This window comes from Myxine glutinosa, chromosome 5, assembly GCF_964187855.1.
Source record: "Myxine glutinosa chromosome 5, kmMyxGlut1.1, whole genome shotgun sequence".
NCBI lineage: Eukaryota > Metazoa > Chordata > Myxini > Myxiniformes > Myxinidae > Myxine > Myxine glutinosa.
The window spans coordinates 157,905,003-157,920,002 of NC_136265.1; the positions used below are offsets into that span (position 1 = coordinate 157,905,003).

Consider the following 15,000-nt stretch of genomic DNA (forward strand, 5'->3'; position numbering starts at 1 on the left):
TGAATCTACTTGAGTACTAAACGCTGCACTGGCGATTACGTCCATGCTGTATGATCCAAAAACTCTGGAATGAAACAAAATCACATTAAAAAAACCAAAAAAATACATAAGTAAAATAACTTGTCACATGTTAAAAATTTAAAATCCACAGAAAGTCTCATAAATATTTTCAAGTGTTTGTGTGTTTGTGCATTCTTTTTTTCACAGCCGAACCAGAGCAAATAGAAGCCCCAAGGTACGGTAGTACTTCAGAATCCTCGCAAGGTTTTAAGCTACCACAAGTTGGCACACCAGTGTTTAGTACCCCAGGGGGGCAGGGCTAAAAGTGATACTGCTCTCACACCTTTTTGCCATGTGGTGATCATAACAACCAAGTTTGGTGAATTTCTGCACAACCGTTTCGGAGATCATAATTTTCTGCATAACCATAAATCAACAGTGTTTCAACAGGATTCAGAAGTAATCAAACGGTCCTCTATGTGCCTCGTTTGTCTTTTCCTGCAATCAACATTCTGAACCCCAAAAAGATAACTCGCACTCGCCTTTCTCATTCTATGTGTGAAAACCAAGGCTTTCTAGAGTGAAAACCTCTCGTGATGAAGCTTTCTCACTTTTCCAACATCGACTTGTTATTTCCATCAGGCTTCATCCTCGTGTGTCTCCAGTGGTGGTGCACTCTTGGTGTTATGTTTGCCCATGTTTACAACTAATTACAATGCTGTCACTGCTAAACACTGGGAGGCCACACTTATAACTTTACCCTAGTCAATTTTTTTTGTTTCTATGACACATATCAAGGGTGTTTCAAAAAGATTGATACAACTTTGACTTCCTGCCATTTCTTTGTTTTTTGACCAATACAGTTTTCCTTTTCAGGGTTTGGTGGTGTTATCGTAGTATTTGTTCCCTGGGATTTCGACAGTGGATATGTTATCGACAGTGGAGCAGAAGGCATTTCCACTTGAACGGTGCAACCATTCAATAGCAACCACAACAACATTTTCTGGGGGGCAGAACCACCTGAGATCACTAAGAGGTACCTGAAAGGGTCAAAGGTCACATGCTTCTGCGCCTTCAATGCAGATGGGGAATGCTAGGGCCCTACTGGTTTGAGAAAGACAACAGCAGAATGGTGACGATCAACGGTGAGCGCGACAGGGCTGTGCCCCAGAAGTTCCATAATGATCTAGCCCAAAAGGTCACCCCAAACCAGTTCAGCATGACCTGGTTTATATGCAGGATGGTGCACCCCCGCATACAGCTGGTGACACCATCACTTTCCTACAGCAGCTCTTCAGAAACCGCCTCGTTGCCCTGGGTACCACTCATGATTGGGCAGCCCATAATCCAGACTTGAAACCCTCTGGAATACTGGTTCTGGGGGGCTGCCAGGGGCTCTGTCTACGTCAACTGCCCTGCCACACTGGATGATCTGAAGCAGGAGGTGTCAGACTACCTCCAGGCAGTACCACATGAGACATACAGGAAAGTTGGACAGAACTTTGGAGTCAGGATCAATGCCTGTCTGAAGGGCACACAATGAGGGGCACACATCAGAACGTCAATTACAAGGATTTTGCGTAAATGCCAATTTCAGAGCTTGGGTTCTCACGAACTCCAGCAGTGCCTGACTGCAATAGCAATCAGTGATGGAAAATACCATGTCATAACCTTTCAAAAAATGTTTGGCTCACGTTCCTGCGGTTTTTGTTTGTAAACAAACGTTTAAAGTTGTATCACTATTTTTGAAACAGCCTGGTATTGGCTTAGCGGTTAGGGTGCCGGCTTGGGATCCTAGGATCCTGGGTTCGAATCCCGGTCGATCGCTGCATTAACGCCAGGGGGGTTGACTCAGCCTGTCATCCCTCCGAGGTCGGCAAATTGAGTGCCAGCTTGCTGGGATGAATGATCACGGTGTATACCCCGATTTAGAATAGCTACACCGTATCCCTGCGCATCGTAAGAGCGTGACCAAGGGTTGGCGTCAGGAAGGGCATCCGGCCATAAAAACATTGCCTCAAACAGAGAACCATGATTGTCATGGGGCCCGCAAGGCTAACCTCTGCTCTAGCGGGGAAAATGGCCTTAAAACGATCATTCATATTCATTCACTCTTTTTGAAACACCCTGTAGGTTATCGATACATACAAAGCCGATACCAACTGTAATGGAGTAAGCAGTTTGTGGCATGTATCAAAACAAGTTAACATTTCCCAAAATTGCTTCCATGGTCTCGAATAAATATACACACAAAGACCAAAATCAGACTTAGGGGCGTAATCATGAGAGCGTCTGCTCAGAGTCTGCGAAGTCGGAGGACCGAACCCTGGTTGAGTCATACCAAAGACAACGGTGGTGTGTGATGCTTCCTTGCTCGATGCTCAGCATTAAATAAAAAAGATGGAGCATGAACAACCATAGCTTGGCAATCATCATGCAGGCTTGGATGGGCCTAATGGTCTCCTGCATTGAAGTTCTTTGCAAGGGAACTCATTTTATTACATTATGACAAGCAAAATCCTCTATTTCAGACTTCAATTTCCCTCTTCAAAGGGCGAGGGAAGTTTACTCAATTACTCAGCTAAATAATACAGGAGATAATCAAATTCTGAATAAAGCCAGTCTGCTGCACATAACTAAGTCAGGTCATTTGACATCAGATAAATCACCTTACCTTTTAATATCCAGAGATTGAGATTCACGCTGTCTTAGATGTTCCACCAATATATTTGTATAGTGCTTGATTATAGGAACCATCTGCAAAATAAACCACGGCAATCATGAAGCATTACGCACGAACACATGCACAAACATACAAATATCTTGTGCAACCAAAATATGCTGAGACCAATTTGGGTATTAGTGTGGCATAAAATAAGAAGAATAAATACAACAGCACTCGGTGGAGAGCATTCCTCTGCCAGGCTGAACAGTTTACGTTTTGTATCCCACTGATGATAAGCTGGATCTGGATCCAAATCTAATCCTGCGCCTCCATGAAAAAATGTAAATTATGAAGCGAAAATAGAAAAGTGCCCATACTTTGTCAATGGCGTTATGTTGAAAAAAAAAAAAAACCACGTGGCACACATGAGCTCCTTTCTACCTCAAAGCTTTCTTCTGGAGCTTGATGGAGTTCTGCTCTCCCCTCTGGGCTGGCTCCCCAGCATCACTCCTTGCTCAGCTTGACTCCATGGAAACCAAGGCTTTCAGGATCCTTGGAATCTCTCGCAATGAGGACGAGTCTATGGGCCTATCACTCTGTCATCGCGAACAGGTCGGTGCTCTTTCTGTGTTCTTCCTCGTCATTTTGGGTTTTGCAACCTCTGCCCTCTCTGTACTCTGTCCTCCCCAAGTATCTGCATGAACTATACTGTAAAACAAACCCTTCCTCGTGAAACTGCCAAAATCCAGAACCACCTCCACTTATTTATAACTCTTTTTTCCCTGCCACATTCCACACTCTTCGATCTCATTCTCCCCTTCAGGTCTTCAGGACACCTGTTCATCACAATGTCAAGGCATCCCCCCCCCCCCCCACCACCACCCCCTAACCCCCATACAAAACCACAATCTTTGCTGCACCCGTTAATTCATCCCCACCCCTCCCAAAACTTTGCTGACGTATCCATCTTATCCATCCCTTGCTTTCTCCCCTACCACTCATCATTACCTGCTTCCATTGGTTGTCCGTCTACGTCTACTTTCTCCCTCTGTCCTGCTGTTAGAATTTCCCCTTCCCCCTACGGTTTCCTTTGCTATGTTGTGTCCTCATATGTTCTGTGTCCGAGCTCTTCCATAAGCCTAGACCTGGTATAGCAAAAAATAAAATAAAAAACAACGGTACGGCCTCATGAGCATGCCAAGGGCTGAAGCCTCGTGCCAGGTGTACATATATCTTCATTTATTAGACATCCTACGGACATAAATGAAAACTCCTTTTACTCTGCATGCGTTACACATCACATGCAGTGAATTTCACCTCCCTGTGTCTTGTATTTATTGTTATTTAAAAAGAAGCGCTTCTCTGCAATGCCCTTGAGGCTCGACTTGCAAGTCACCATCTACAAAAGATAATTTTTTTGGAATACAAGATCGAGGCTCGTGTAAGAGCTAACATTAAACACAAAAAACATAAACGAACACACAAAACATATAATAAAGGGAGTGGGAGACAAGATGGGGAGAGAGAGTGAAGCACACAAGCACAACAACAGCAGCGAACAGGGACATCGAGAGATCTGTGGAAGGGAGAGGGCTGGGGGGTGTGGGAGGAGAGCGGGGGGGGGGGGGGGTGTGAACACGGTATAAAACAAATTGACACGATGAGGAATTTCAGGAATGAAGTCGGAGATTGAAAGCGGTGAATTTGGGGTGTATTAATGAGGGTAGAAAAGATCAAGGTTTTGGGTGGGGGAAGATAAGAGATGGTGGCGAACAGCTGTTTTAAAGACCTGGAGGGAGGAGTGGGATTGAAGAGAGTGTGGGAGTTTGTTCCAGGGCAGGAGAAAAGAGGAATAAAAGAGTTAAAACACCCTAAATCCACAACTTTAAATCCCCAACTTCTTTCCTGAAATTCCTGGAAATGGTCATTTGCTTTATACTGTGTAAGCCTCCCTCCTCCCCCAGCCCTCCCCCTTCCACAGATCTACCGACGTCCCTGTTCTCTTCTGTTGGTATGCTTGTGTGCTTCCCTCTCTCCCCCTCTTGTCTCCCACTACCTTAATTGCATGTTTTATGTGTCTGTTTTCATGTTTAATGTGTTGGCTCTTACACGAGCATCGATTCCAAAAAAAACAAAAAAAAAAAACACTTTCTAAAATCCCAACTCACCCCTCCCCTCCTAAACTCCCCCCTCACCCCTCACCCCTCCCATTAAAATCTCCCCCCCCCCCTCGCCCTTCCCCTCCTAAACACCCCCCTCACTCCTCTCCTCCGAAACTCCCGCTTCACCCCTCCCCTTCACAACTGCCCCCTCCTCTTCAAATCTCCCCACCCTCCATGTTTCTCCAATTCTCCTCTCTCACCCATCCTCCTCAAAGCGGACTCCTCCCCGCTTCCTCTCCCTTTAAACTCATACCTCCACCTCCTCCAACCTTCTTCCTCGCGCTACCCCTCTCCCCCCTCAAACACCTCACTGTGCCTCTTTAAATCACCATAAAACATTTTGTCCTTCTCATCCTTCTTTCTCCTACCTATTCAGAAATCTCCGACACACCATCAACAGCCCTCCCTACCTCCTCTTCTTCTTCTTCTTCCTCATCTTACCCTACCCCTCCCCTCCCCTGTCCTGTCCTGTATCCGATGCTCCCCATTTCTCTTCCTTAATGGAATGGACTTCAAACATCCGGGGCCTTTGCTCAATCTTGACTGATCTCTCCATACAAGTTGCTTCTGACAAACCAGACTTAATCTGCTTATCAGAAACTTTCCTCCTTCAAGATGTCTCTGATTACTTAATATCTCTCCATGGTTACTCCCTCCTCCGGTATGATAGACCTGAGCTTCGTCCTGGTGGAGGGGTTGCTATCTTTATCAAAAACTCTTCCTCACTCTCCCTGCACTGCCCTCTCTCCACCACACCCCCAGGAATATCCCAAGCTAGGTGCAGGGGTTCCCAACCTGTTTTGTGTTATGGCCCCCTTGGCTCCCAGAGCACATCCCCAGCAACCCCCTCCCTTTCGCAAGGGTCGAGTGGCGGAGCGTGTGTAAGCAGGCTCGGGAGGTCTGGAGGCATGTCCCTCAGAAAAAAATTGATTTCTAGATGCTCTGTGGTGCATTCTGAGAGGTGTTTTTTTCCTTTAATTGGCTATTTTGTTTGTATGAGAACTGGTAAATTATTACACAGATGAGGAATTCCAAGTAGCCAACATGAACATTTAGTTCCATAGTTTTTTTCTGTTCCATACTGGCTCCCAACTACATCGTTTTTGGAAGAAGCAAACAAAGCAACGTCGCTCGAATGATGCATGTTTGATATGAGATTTTAATATTATCAGTAGCAACACTATTGACAGCATAAAATAGAACTGTCACGCAAGAAAACAGTATGAAAAGGTTCCAAGTCAAGAATATGTGAAAACTAAAAACCTCTGTTGTGTCTGTATTTAACCAGTGTGTTATAATCTCACAAAAAGAAACTCAATTCGAGAACAACTCAGGTAATCAAAACTAGGGATGCGGTGCATGCGCCGTAAAAGTGAATTAAAAACTCAGTGGGATGGCTGAAATTGCATTTTAGCTACCAATTGGGGTATCCGTGGTTGAGTCACAGTCAGGGCACAGCAGAGGTCATCTTCCACGTGGAGCCAATTAGATGTTTCAAATTGATATTAACAGCGTGGAAAACCCCGCTTCACAGAGATAGGTAGACGAGCATGGCAGAAGCAACCGGATAGCTATCTGGCTGATATTAGGGTTGGCGACCCATTCCCACCCAAAATTCCGTCAAGCTCTTCTCTTCGAATGTGTCTTTGGCAAATGAATCGTTTCAGAGATCCAGGAATTCATCTTGCATTGCCTCCAGCATGCTCTCCATGCAAAGGTTGACGGAAAAAGGATTCCTCACAATTTTTGCCTCATTGTCGTCTAAATCAGGAAAATACTTATGAAATTCTAGCTCTCGTGACTGCAGATGCTCAAGAATGTCATTTTTCAGTATGGGATCAATCTCTTTTCCCATGCTGTCTTGCAATTCAGACATTCTTTCAAACAGCAATGTTTCCTGTGTTCACTTTCCTGCGCCAGTTTTGGAGGTTGGCAACAAATCCTCTGAGATGATCGTGGAAAAGAATATTAGTCGCTCTTCCTTAGAGCTTGAGGTTCAGCTGGTTCTGCTGCTCGAAAATGTCAGTCGTTCCACAAGTCGTTCCACAAGCAAGTCATTCGTTCCACAATTCTTCGTCGCAAGGCTGCAGGAGGTAATGTTTCCCTTGAAGATTCAAGAAATGTTTGACTTCCGCACAAAGTTCAAAGACACGGTTCAGAACATTCCCTTTCAAAAGCCAGCGTACAGCAGTATAGTTTTTTTTTGTTTGTTTTTTTTGTATACTGAATCGAGGCTCGTGAAAGAGCTAAAAGTACAGCAACGTTTCATGTTCCACGTTCATGTCTTTGCACAGCTCCTTGAACATTCGGGTGTTGAGAGCTCCTGCCTTGATGTAGCTAACAATCTTGATTATGACTTCAAGAACTTTCTTCAATGAGAGAGGGAGAGTCTTACAAGCCAGGGCGTAGCGATGAATCATACAGTGGGTTCCTTTCACTTGTGGTGCCAGCATCTTCACTTTTGCTTGGAATCCGGATTTGGAACCAAGCACGGCAGGAGCACCGTCAGTACAGACACCACATACATTCTCCCACTGAATTCCTCCCGCATCGAAGAACAACTTCATTTTTTCCATGACGTCGTTAGCTTTTGTCATTGTTTCCAGGGCACTGCCGAACAAGAATTCTTCCTTGATATCATCTCCCTTGACATTGGGAACGAATGCCAGTAGCTGGGAGCAGGAACTAACATCGGTCGATTCATCAAGTTGCAAAGAAAACAAGCCGAAAGGCGCTGCCTTAATCTCATTGATGATCTGTTGTTTCACATCTTCCGACATGTCACGGATACGACGCTGTACTGTGTTATTCGATAAAGACACCTGTGCAACTTTGAAAGCCTCTGCCTTGCCGAGAACCCGTTTGACAATGAGGAGGGTACAAGGCTTGATGAGTGTCTCCCCAATAATGTGGGGTTTTTTCTTCTTTGCAATTTCAAGAGCAACTTCATAAGAAGCCTGGACAGTTGCTACATTTTGTTGTTGAAAAGCTCCTCCCTCTTCCAACTTCTGTCGTTTTAAATTTCTTTCATGCCGCTTCAAAAATTTGGCATCCTGCTTTGCATGTTGTGCGTGATTCGTCTCGAGGTGTAACTTCAACTTGGATGGCCTCATGGATTCAGTACTCAAAATCTTGTGACAGCACACATTGTGGTTTCTCTTGGCCAGACACGGTAATGGACGTGAATCCAAGCTTGATGGATTCGTCAAGATACTTTCTTTTTTACTCCCAGAAGCCACAACGTCAAATCTGCAATAGGAAAAAAACAAAACAATATCAAAGTCAAACAATTTTTTTTTTTAAACCAATATTTGATTTTTAGTATGGTTCAAATTACCCCATGGCCCCACGAGAAATACACCATGGCCCCCCCAGGGGGGCATGGCCCCCAGGTTGGGAACCACGGGGCTAGGGCTTCCCCTCCGCTCCCACCTTTTGTTCATATGTGTTGTACCATTCACCAAACAGTGATGACTCCATTTACATCTCTCTGTCTCACTGTCTGACAACATGGACATTAGGGTGGTCCAAAAAACATCGATCTCTCTGATTTTGATGCTCTACTGGATTATTGTTAGAAATGGTCTAAAACATTCACCCACCAAATATTTTCGCTCAATTCCATCTAGAAACTCATACACACTTCAATTGAAATATGGCGTTTTTCACCAAATTTGGCTAAATGAGAACAATCCAATAGCAATCTAGGTGGAAAAAGTACATGCACTATTGTACTAAGCCATTTTGTGGTTCATGACTTTTTGCATGCGCTTGCGCCTGTGAGTGTGAAATCATCATGGTCGAAACATGTTTGACAATGCTTGAAACATGTTTGAAACATGTTCATACATGTCTGACTCATGTTTCGACCATGAGGACTTCACAGGGGTATGTAGCATCAATGACATTATTTAGGAAAAAAATATTTCTAAAGTCTTTGTAAGCCTCTCAACATGGACGATTTTCATTAAAATTGACCAAAATGACAAATTTATATGTTGAGTGTGTATGAGTTTATAGATGACTCAGATGCAAAATATTTTTTGGGTGAATGATTTAGACCATTTCTAACAATAATCCAATGGAGCATCAAAATACAGATAAAAAAGTGATTTTTTTGCATTTTTGGACCACCCTAATGGACATGGACCAACTTCTATCCACTCATCCCAACACTCTCTTCCTCATATGTGGTGACTTCACCTGTCATCATGCAAGCTGGCTGGGTGTGGATACATCTCGCACCAGCCATGGCACCTCAGCAAAGGACTTCCACGACTCATTGGGACTGACACAATCTGTCAATTTCCCGACCAGGATCTCAGTGAACAGAGCATCTTCTCTTCTTGTCTTGGTTATGATTAACTTCCCTGCAAATGTCTGCTGTTCTTCTTCTGCTCTAATCGGTTCATCTGATCATTTCCTTGAAAACGTGGACATGTCTTTGGCCATTCTCAGAGAGCCTCCTCAGCGCCGACGAGTCTGGCATTTCACTCAGGCCGACTGGCACGGTCTTCAAACAGCCAACAATCATCTAGACTGGCCTCCCATCTCTACTGCCTCTGACATCAACTCATCCTGGGAATTCTTCCAAAGTAAATTGCTCTCTCTCATGCACAGATTTATCCCAACTCGTCTTCAGTTGTCATACCCTTTCTCCCGTCCATGGTACACTGAATCTTGTGGTGAGGCAGTTGCCCTGAAACAACTTGCCTTTGCCTCATGGAGGACAAATCCAACGGAAGACAATCTCCATTCCTTTCACAGAGCTTGGAACCAGTGTGTGTCTACCCTCAGGAGAGCTAGGAAGCACTATCTCTCCACTCTCAAGACTGAACTCTCAAATCTGTCTCCCTCCTCCAAATCCTGGTGGCGACTGGTCAAATCTGTTTCTGGCGTTTGTTCCCCCTCCATCTCCTCCCTTACCTCAAACGGCTGCACAGCTGACTCCGCACATGAAAAAGCTGAATGCCACAACTCTGTGTTTGCCTCAAAATCTTCTGTCCCAAACCCATCAAAATGGCTTGATCTCTGATCATTAATTTGGATTCAAACCAGATCATTCTACTCTGGACATGCGGCTTCTGCTGCCACAACAATGGATGGAGGTCCTCAATGCCAAACAGGAAATCAGAGCTGTCACCCTTGACATATCATGTGCCTTCTATACGGTCTGGCACACAGCCCTGCTCTTCAAACTCTCCTTTTATCATATCCATGGAAACCTCCATGCATGGCTTGCAGACTTCCGAACCGGTCGCAGTCAACGTGTGGCCCTGAATGAAATTCTCTCATCCCCCCTTCCTGTTCAGGCTGGAGTTTCTCAAGGCAGTGTTCTGGGCCCTGTGCTTTTTTTGGTATTCATCAATGATGTTTCTGTCTCTGGAAAATCCTCTCTATCTCTTTGCTGATGACTCCACTCTCTGCCGCTCCATACCTCATCCGTCAGATCGGTGGACAGCAGCCTCCTCACTCTCTGCAGACCTGGACAAACTCACAAACTGGGGAAACAAGTGGAACATGTCTTTCAATCCTGACAAATCTCACACCCTGACCATGTCTCTCCGAAAAGACCGTCTGGAAAAACCTTCCATCGACGTTCTCAACATTCATCTCCAAGAAGTTCTGTCACTCAAGCTTTTGGGTCTCACTACCTGCCATGATCTTTCCTGGGAAAACCACATTTCCAAGCAGGACTCAAAAGCCAGTCGCCGACTGGGAAGTCCAACTCCGTCGTGCGAAGTCCTTCCTTGGCACACCTGAGCACCTCACCACATACAAGGCCTTCATCCACAGCTTGATGAAGTACTGCCCTCCCCTCTGGGCTGGTGCTCCTGCCTCGCACCTAGCTCGGGTTTACGCTGTTGAAACCAAAGCTTTCAGAATCATTGGACTCTCCTGCGATGAAGCTGACTCTGAGGGCCTTTCACTCACTCATCGGAGGCAGGTTGGTTGTCTGTCTTCTACCGACTCCTCTTCGGCCTAGCTCCCCCAGCTCTCTCTGTGATCTGTCCCCCAAATATTCCTACAGGTCGCACAAGATCTGCCTGCAACCCTCTTACGGTTAAACTGCCAAAATCAAGACTCTCTATTCACCTTCACTCTTTCATTCCCCTTTTCTCCCACCTCTGGAACAAACTCCTTCACTCTCTTCAATCTCACTCCTCCCTCCAGGTCTTTAAAACAGCTGTTCACCACCATCTCTTATCTTCCCCCATCCAAAACCTTGATATTTTCTACCCCCGTTAATTCACCCCAAATCCACTTTTTGAAATACCGACTTCTTTCCTGGAAGTCCAAGCAGTGTCCATGTGTTTTGTACTTCTCCCATCCCCACCCCCCTTCCCATGCCTCCCCCCCCAAAGACCTCTCCTTCCCACAGAACTCCCAATGCCCAATGTCCCTGCTCTCAAATGTTGTACTTGTGTGCTTCTCTCTCTCTCTCTCTCTCTCTCTCTCTCTCTCTCCATCTTGTCTCCCACTCCCTTTATCATAGTTTTCGGTGTCAGTTTGTCTTTTTGTGATCAATATTAGCTCCTGCATGAGCCTCAATCTTGTATACAAAAAATATATATATATATATATATATATATATAAAGTACTGATTTATTTCCTTTCTCAGCTGGGCAATACCTCAGGAACCTTTTGAGCGAGGAAGGTGTTATTTGGACACGACAATGACCAAGTGATGTGGCTATAAAGGATATTTTGATTTATCGATTGATCAATCAATCGATTACTTATTTAATTATTTGAATAATAACTTATGTAATCAATTTTTAAAAAATTACAGATTCGGATGACAAGGTGGTAGTTTCAGTATTCTAATAGCCAATTGATTAATAATTTAATTATTTTCCGATTATTATTTATTTATTTTCGATATTAATCACTTATTTCTTTTCTTTCTCATCTGGGCAAAATCTGAGAAACCTTTTGAGCAAAGAAGCTGATATTCAGACACAACAGTGACCAAGTGATTTGGCTATAAAGGATATTTTTGATTTATTGATAAATCGATTTATTATTTACTGATTGATCAATTAATTATTTAATTTATGATTAATTTAATTAACTTTCAAAACGCTACAGCATCGGTTGAAACACTAGTGGTTTGATGTATGCTATTAGCCAATTGATTAATAAATTATTTTACGATTGTTAATTATTGATTTTAATTACGCAATTAATCATTCAATTATTGTACACCTGTCCCTCCCAATGCAGTCTCTATGAGCTGCATGGCGGTTAGGGTGGTCCAAAAATGAAAAAAAATCACTTTTTTATCTGGATTTTGATGCTCTATTGGATTATTGTTAGAAATGGTCTAAATCATTCACCCAAAAAATATTTTGCATCTGAGTCATCTATAAACTCATACACACTCAACATATAAATTTGTCATTTTGGTCAATTTTAATGGAAATCGTCCATGTTGAGAGGCTTACAAAGACTTTAGAAATATATTTTTCCTAAATAATGTCATTGATGGTACATACCCCTGTGAAGTCCTCTTGGTCGAAACATGAGTCAGACATGTATGAACATGTTTCAAACATTGTCAAACATGTTTCGACCATGATGATTTCACACTCACAGGCGCAAGCGCATGCAAAAAGTCATGAACCACAAAATGGCTTCGTACAATAGTGCGTGTACTTTTTCCACCTAGGTTGCTATTGGATTGTTCTCATTTCGCCAAATTTGGTGAAAAGCGCCATATTTCAATTGAAGTGTGTATGAGTTTCTAGATGGAATTGAGCGAAAATATTTGGTGGGTGAATGTTTTAGACCATTTCTAACAATAATCCAGTAGAGCATCAAAATCGGAGAGATCGATGTTTTTTGGACCACCCTAATGGCGGTATTGCCGAGTGCCTAAGGCTCCCCGGCAATACCGTGCTGGAGGATGTTATTTATTTATTTGGCAAGGGGGCAGTGTACTTTGAATGTATTTGCACTTGATTTGATTTTTTTCCTTTAATTTACTCCTTCAGATTCAGTTTTTCGTTTTAAGTCAGATTCCGTAAACTCCATCTGTTTTCCGTGATTGCTGAAAATCAATGGCTCTCCTCTCCATAACGCCCTTCAGTGAAATGAAGTTGATGAACTGACAGATCGAGTTCATGTAGCGTTGATCAGCGCACACACGGTGAGGGTTAAATAGCTCCATGCTTTGTCAAAGTTCCTTGTACCGTGTATCCACATACAATGATACAGAGGAAATTAAGTACAAAACCTGATAGTGGAAACTGCAGTCTAATCAATACCAACTCGCGGAAAAAAGACTTGCCAGATGTCAAAGAGATTCTTTCATTCATCATGGAAAAACAAAAGTCCTCACTTGGTCAACAAAATAATCATCGTCACCTCTTTGAGTTTGCCTGTACTGAAGGTTGGGCTGAGGATACTGCGAATCCTCTTCCAAGTATCATCTTCTACTACAGACACAGCATCATCCAAAATGCCAGACATTTTAAAGTTCTGCTTGCAACATAAAGAGGGGGTGGGGCGGGGGGAAGGGGGGGGGGCTGAAATCAGGTTAACTCACCCAATCGCCCATAACATGCAAATAGGGTCATGTACAAGCCACATCAAAGGAAAATGTCATTAACCACAGAACATTATATCAAAAGTCTTGATATAACAATGCATTATACAACAGAAAATTAGATAATACATTTTATAATCTTTTTAACGTACAAGTATGAAGCATCTTGATTCTTGAATGAGCCGAATTACAACAGGGAAGAAAAAAAATAAAAGAGTAGGATCAGAACAAAGACTCATCACAGCAAAGGTGAAGGAATTATTGGTGAAGCTTGAGAATAGCATTGTGATGGCCAGACGGGCAGATAACTCTGAACCTGTTGTGTCTATAATACGACCACAGATGCTGTCGACAACACGCCTCTGGCACGATATTTGCGCCCACGGTCAGTGTGCCATAACTAATAGATCAATGAAGCAGATGGGGAACCATGCCGCTAACTACCTGGCGGCTACTTAATTGGCCGAGCAAACAAATGCTGCGTGACACACTTCATGGGCTACCACTACAATTATGTATTCCTTCATCCTACGGCATTGCCCAGTCTTAGATGACGGAGGCCCATTCTCCCAACACAATGACCTGCGTAGCTGCAATAAATCTCGTTCCATTGGTGCGAGAGCAGGCAGCATCCCTGAGGCAACGTGGAAATGGACATGGTATGGAGAAGGCACGCCGGGTCCGCAAGTGTGTCAATAAAAGCCACGGAAAGTACTGAGAAAGAAAATCGAAGAAGAGGGGGCATTGTGGTACGTGGGAAAGCTTGTGTGTGGAAATGAAGCGAGGGGAGAAGTGCAAGGTGCTGAAGAATGTAACGAAAGGGTGAAGCAGAGTGGAAGGGCAAAAAGTTCCATCTGGAATGACAGACTCAAGCGGACTGTGAAGATGAAGCAAATTGACCCAGATGAGAGAGACCATGAGACATCAGGATAAAAAGATGAAAAGGACTAAATACTGCAAACTGCTTGCTCATTCTTCTTACATTCCCCCTCTCCAATACCCCCATGCTGGCTGTTTGGGGGCAACTTCACATTGGCTCTGGCCGCACCTGTTTTGCGGAGTCTTCAGCACTATCTAATCTGGACCACTTCAAAGCATACTCTTCCACTCGTGCCCAACTATTCTCCTTGAAGGGCAACAAATTACCAGCTTTTTCAGGAAATAAATGTATTAAACATTGCAATTTCTCCTGGTATTTCACCTGACACATGTCTCCCATGGAGGTCCCATCCTCGAACGAGCAAACGAAAATAGCATCACGTATTTTGCATGTTTTTTCCATGGAGGAGGACCATTTTATCTTTTCAAATCAATTGCATAGCAGGCCTTCAGCATTTCCTGATAGAAGGCAATGGGTCACTGGCAAAGTTTTGGAAGATGATGATGAATATTTGCCTTTTGTACCCTATATTGAGCACTGTACTGAAAAAGTAAGATGCCAGCACGTGCAATTGTGTTATTCAGATCACAAAAGTAATGTTGAATGGTCTGTAGCCTGCGGGTATAAAGGTGGCTATGAAAGCAGGGAAAACCCTGTTCACCTTCAGCAAGGGGCATGCTAAGGACTCCTAGGGATACCTAATGCTTCCTATTTCAAAAGCAGTCCAAAAACTTCCGTTGCA

At 43.8% G+C, this 15,000-nt stretch overlaps 1 protein-coding gene across 1 annotated transcript in view; it reads right to left on the reverse strand.

Annotated features, from left to right (window-relative positions):
• Positions 1 to 3: 3 nt before the first annotated feature.
• Positions 4 to 15,000, reverse strand: part of LOC144892169 (cytochrome P450 3A30-like) — a gene marked incomplete at its 3' end in the record, with an annotated part of 68,423 nt that continues 53,426 nt past the window's right edge. The window contains exons 5-7 of the mRNA XM_078777426.1: positions 13,198 to 13,311; positions 2,675 to 2,757; positions 4 to 64 (exon numbers count right to left, since the gene is read on the reverse strand). Of these exons, the coding sequence (XP_078633552.1) occupies positions 4 to 64; positions 2,675 to 2,757; positions 13,198 to 13,311 (258 nt within the window). The remainder of the gene's footprint in view (positions 65 to 2,674; positions 2,758 to 13,197; positions 13,312 to 15,000) is intronic.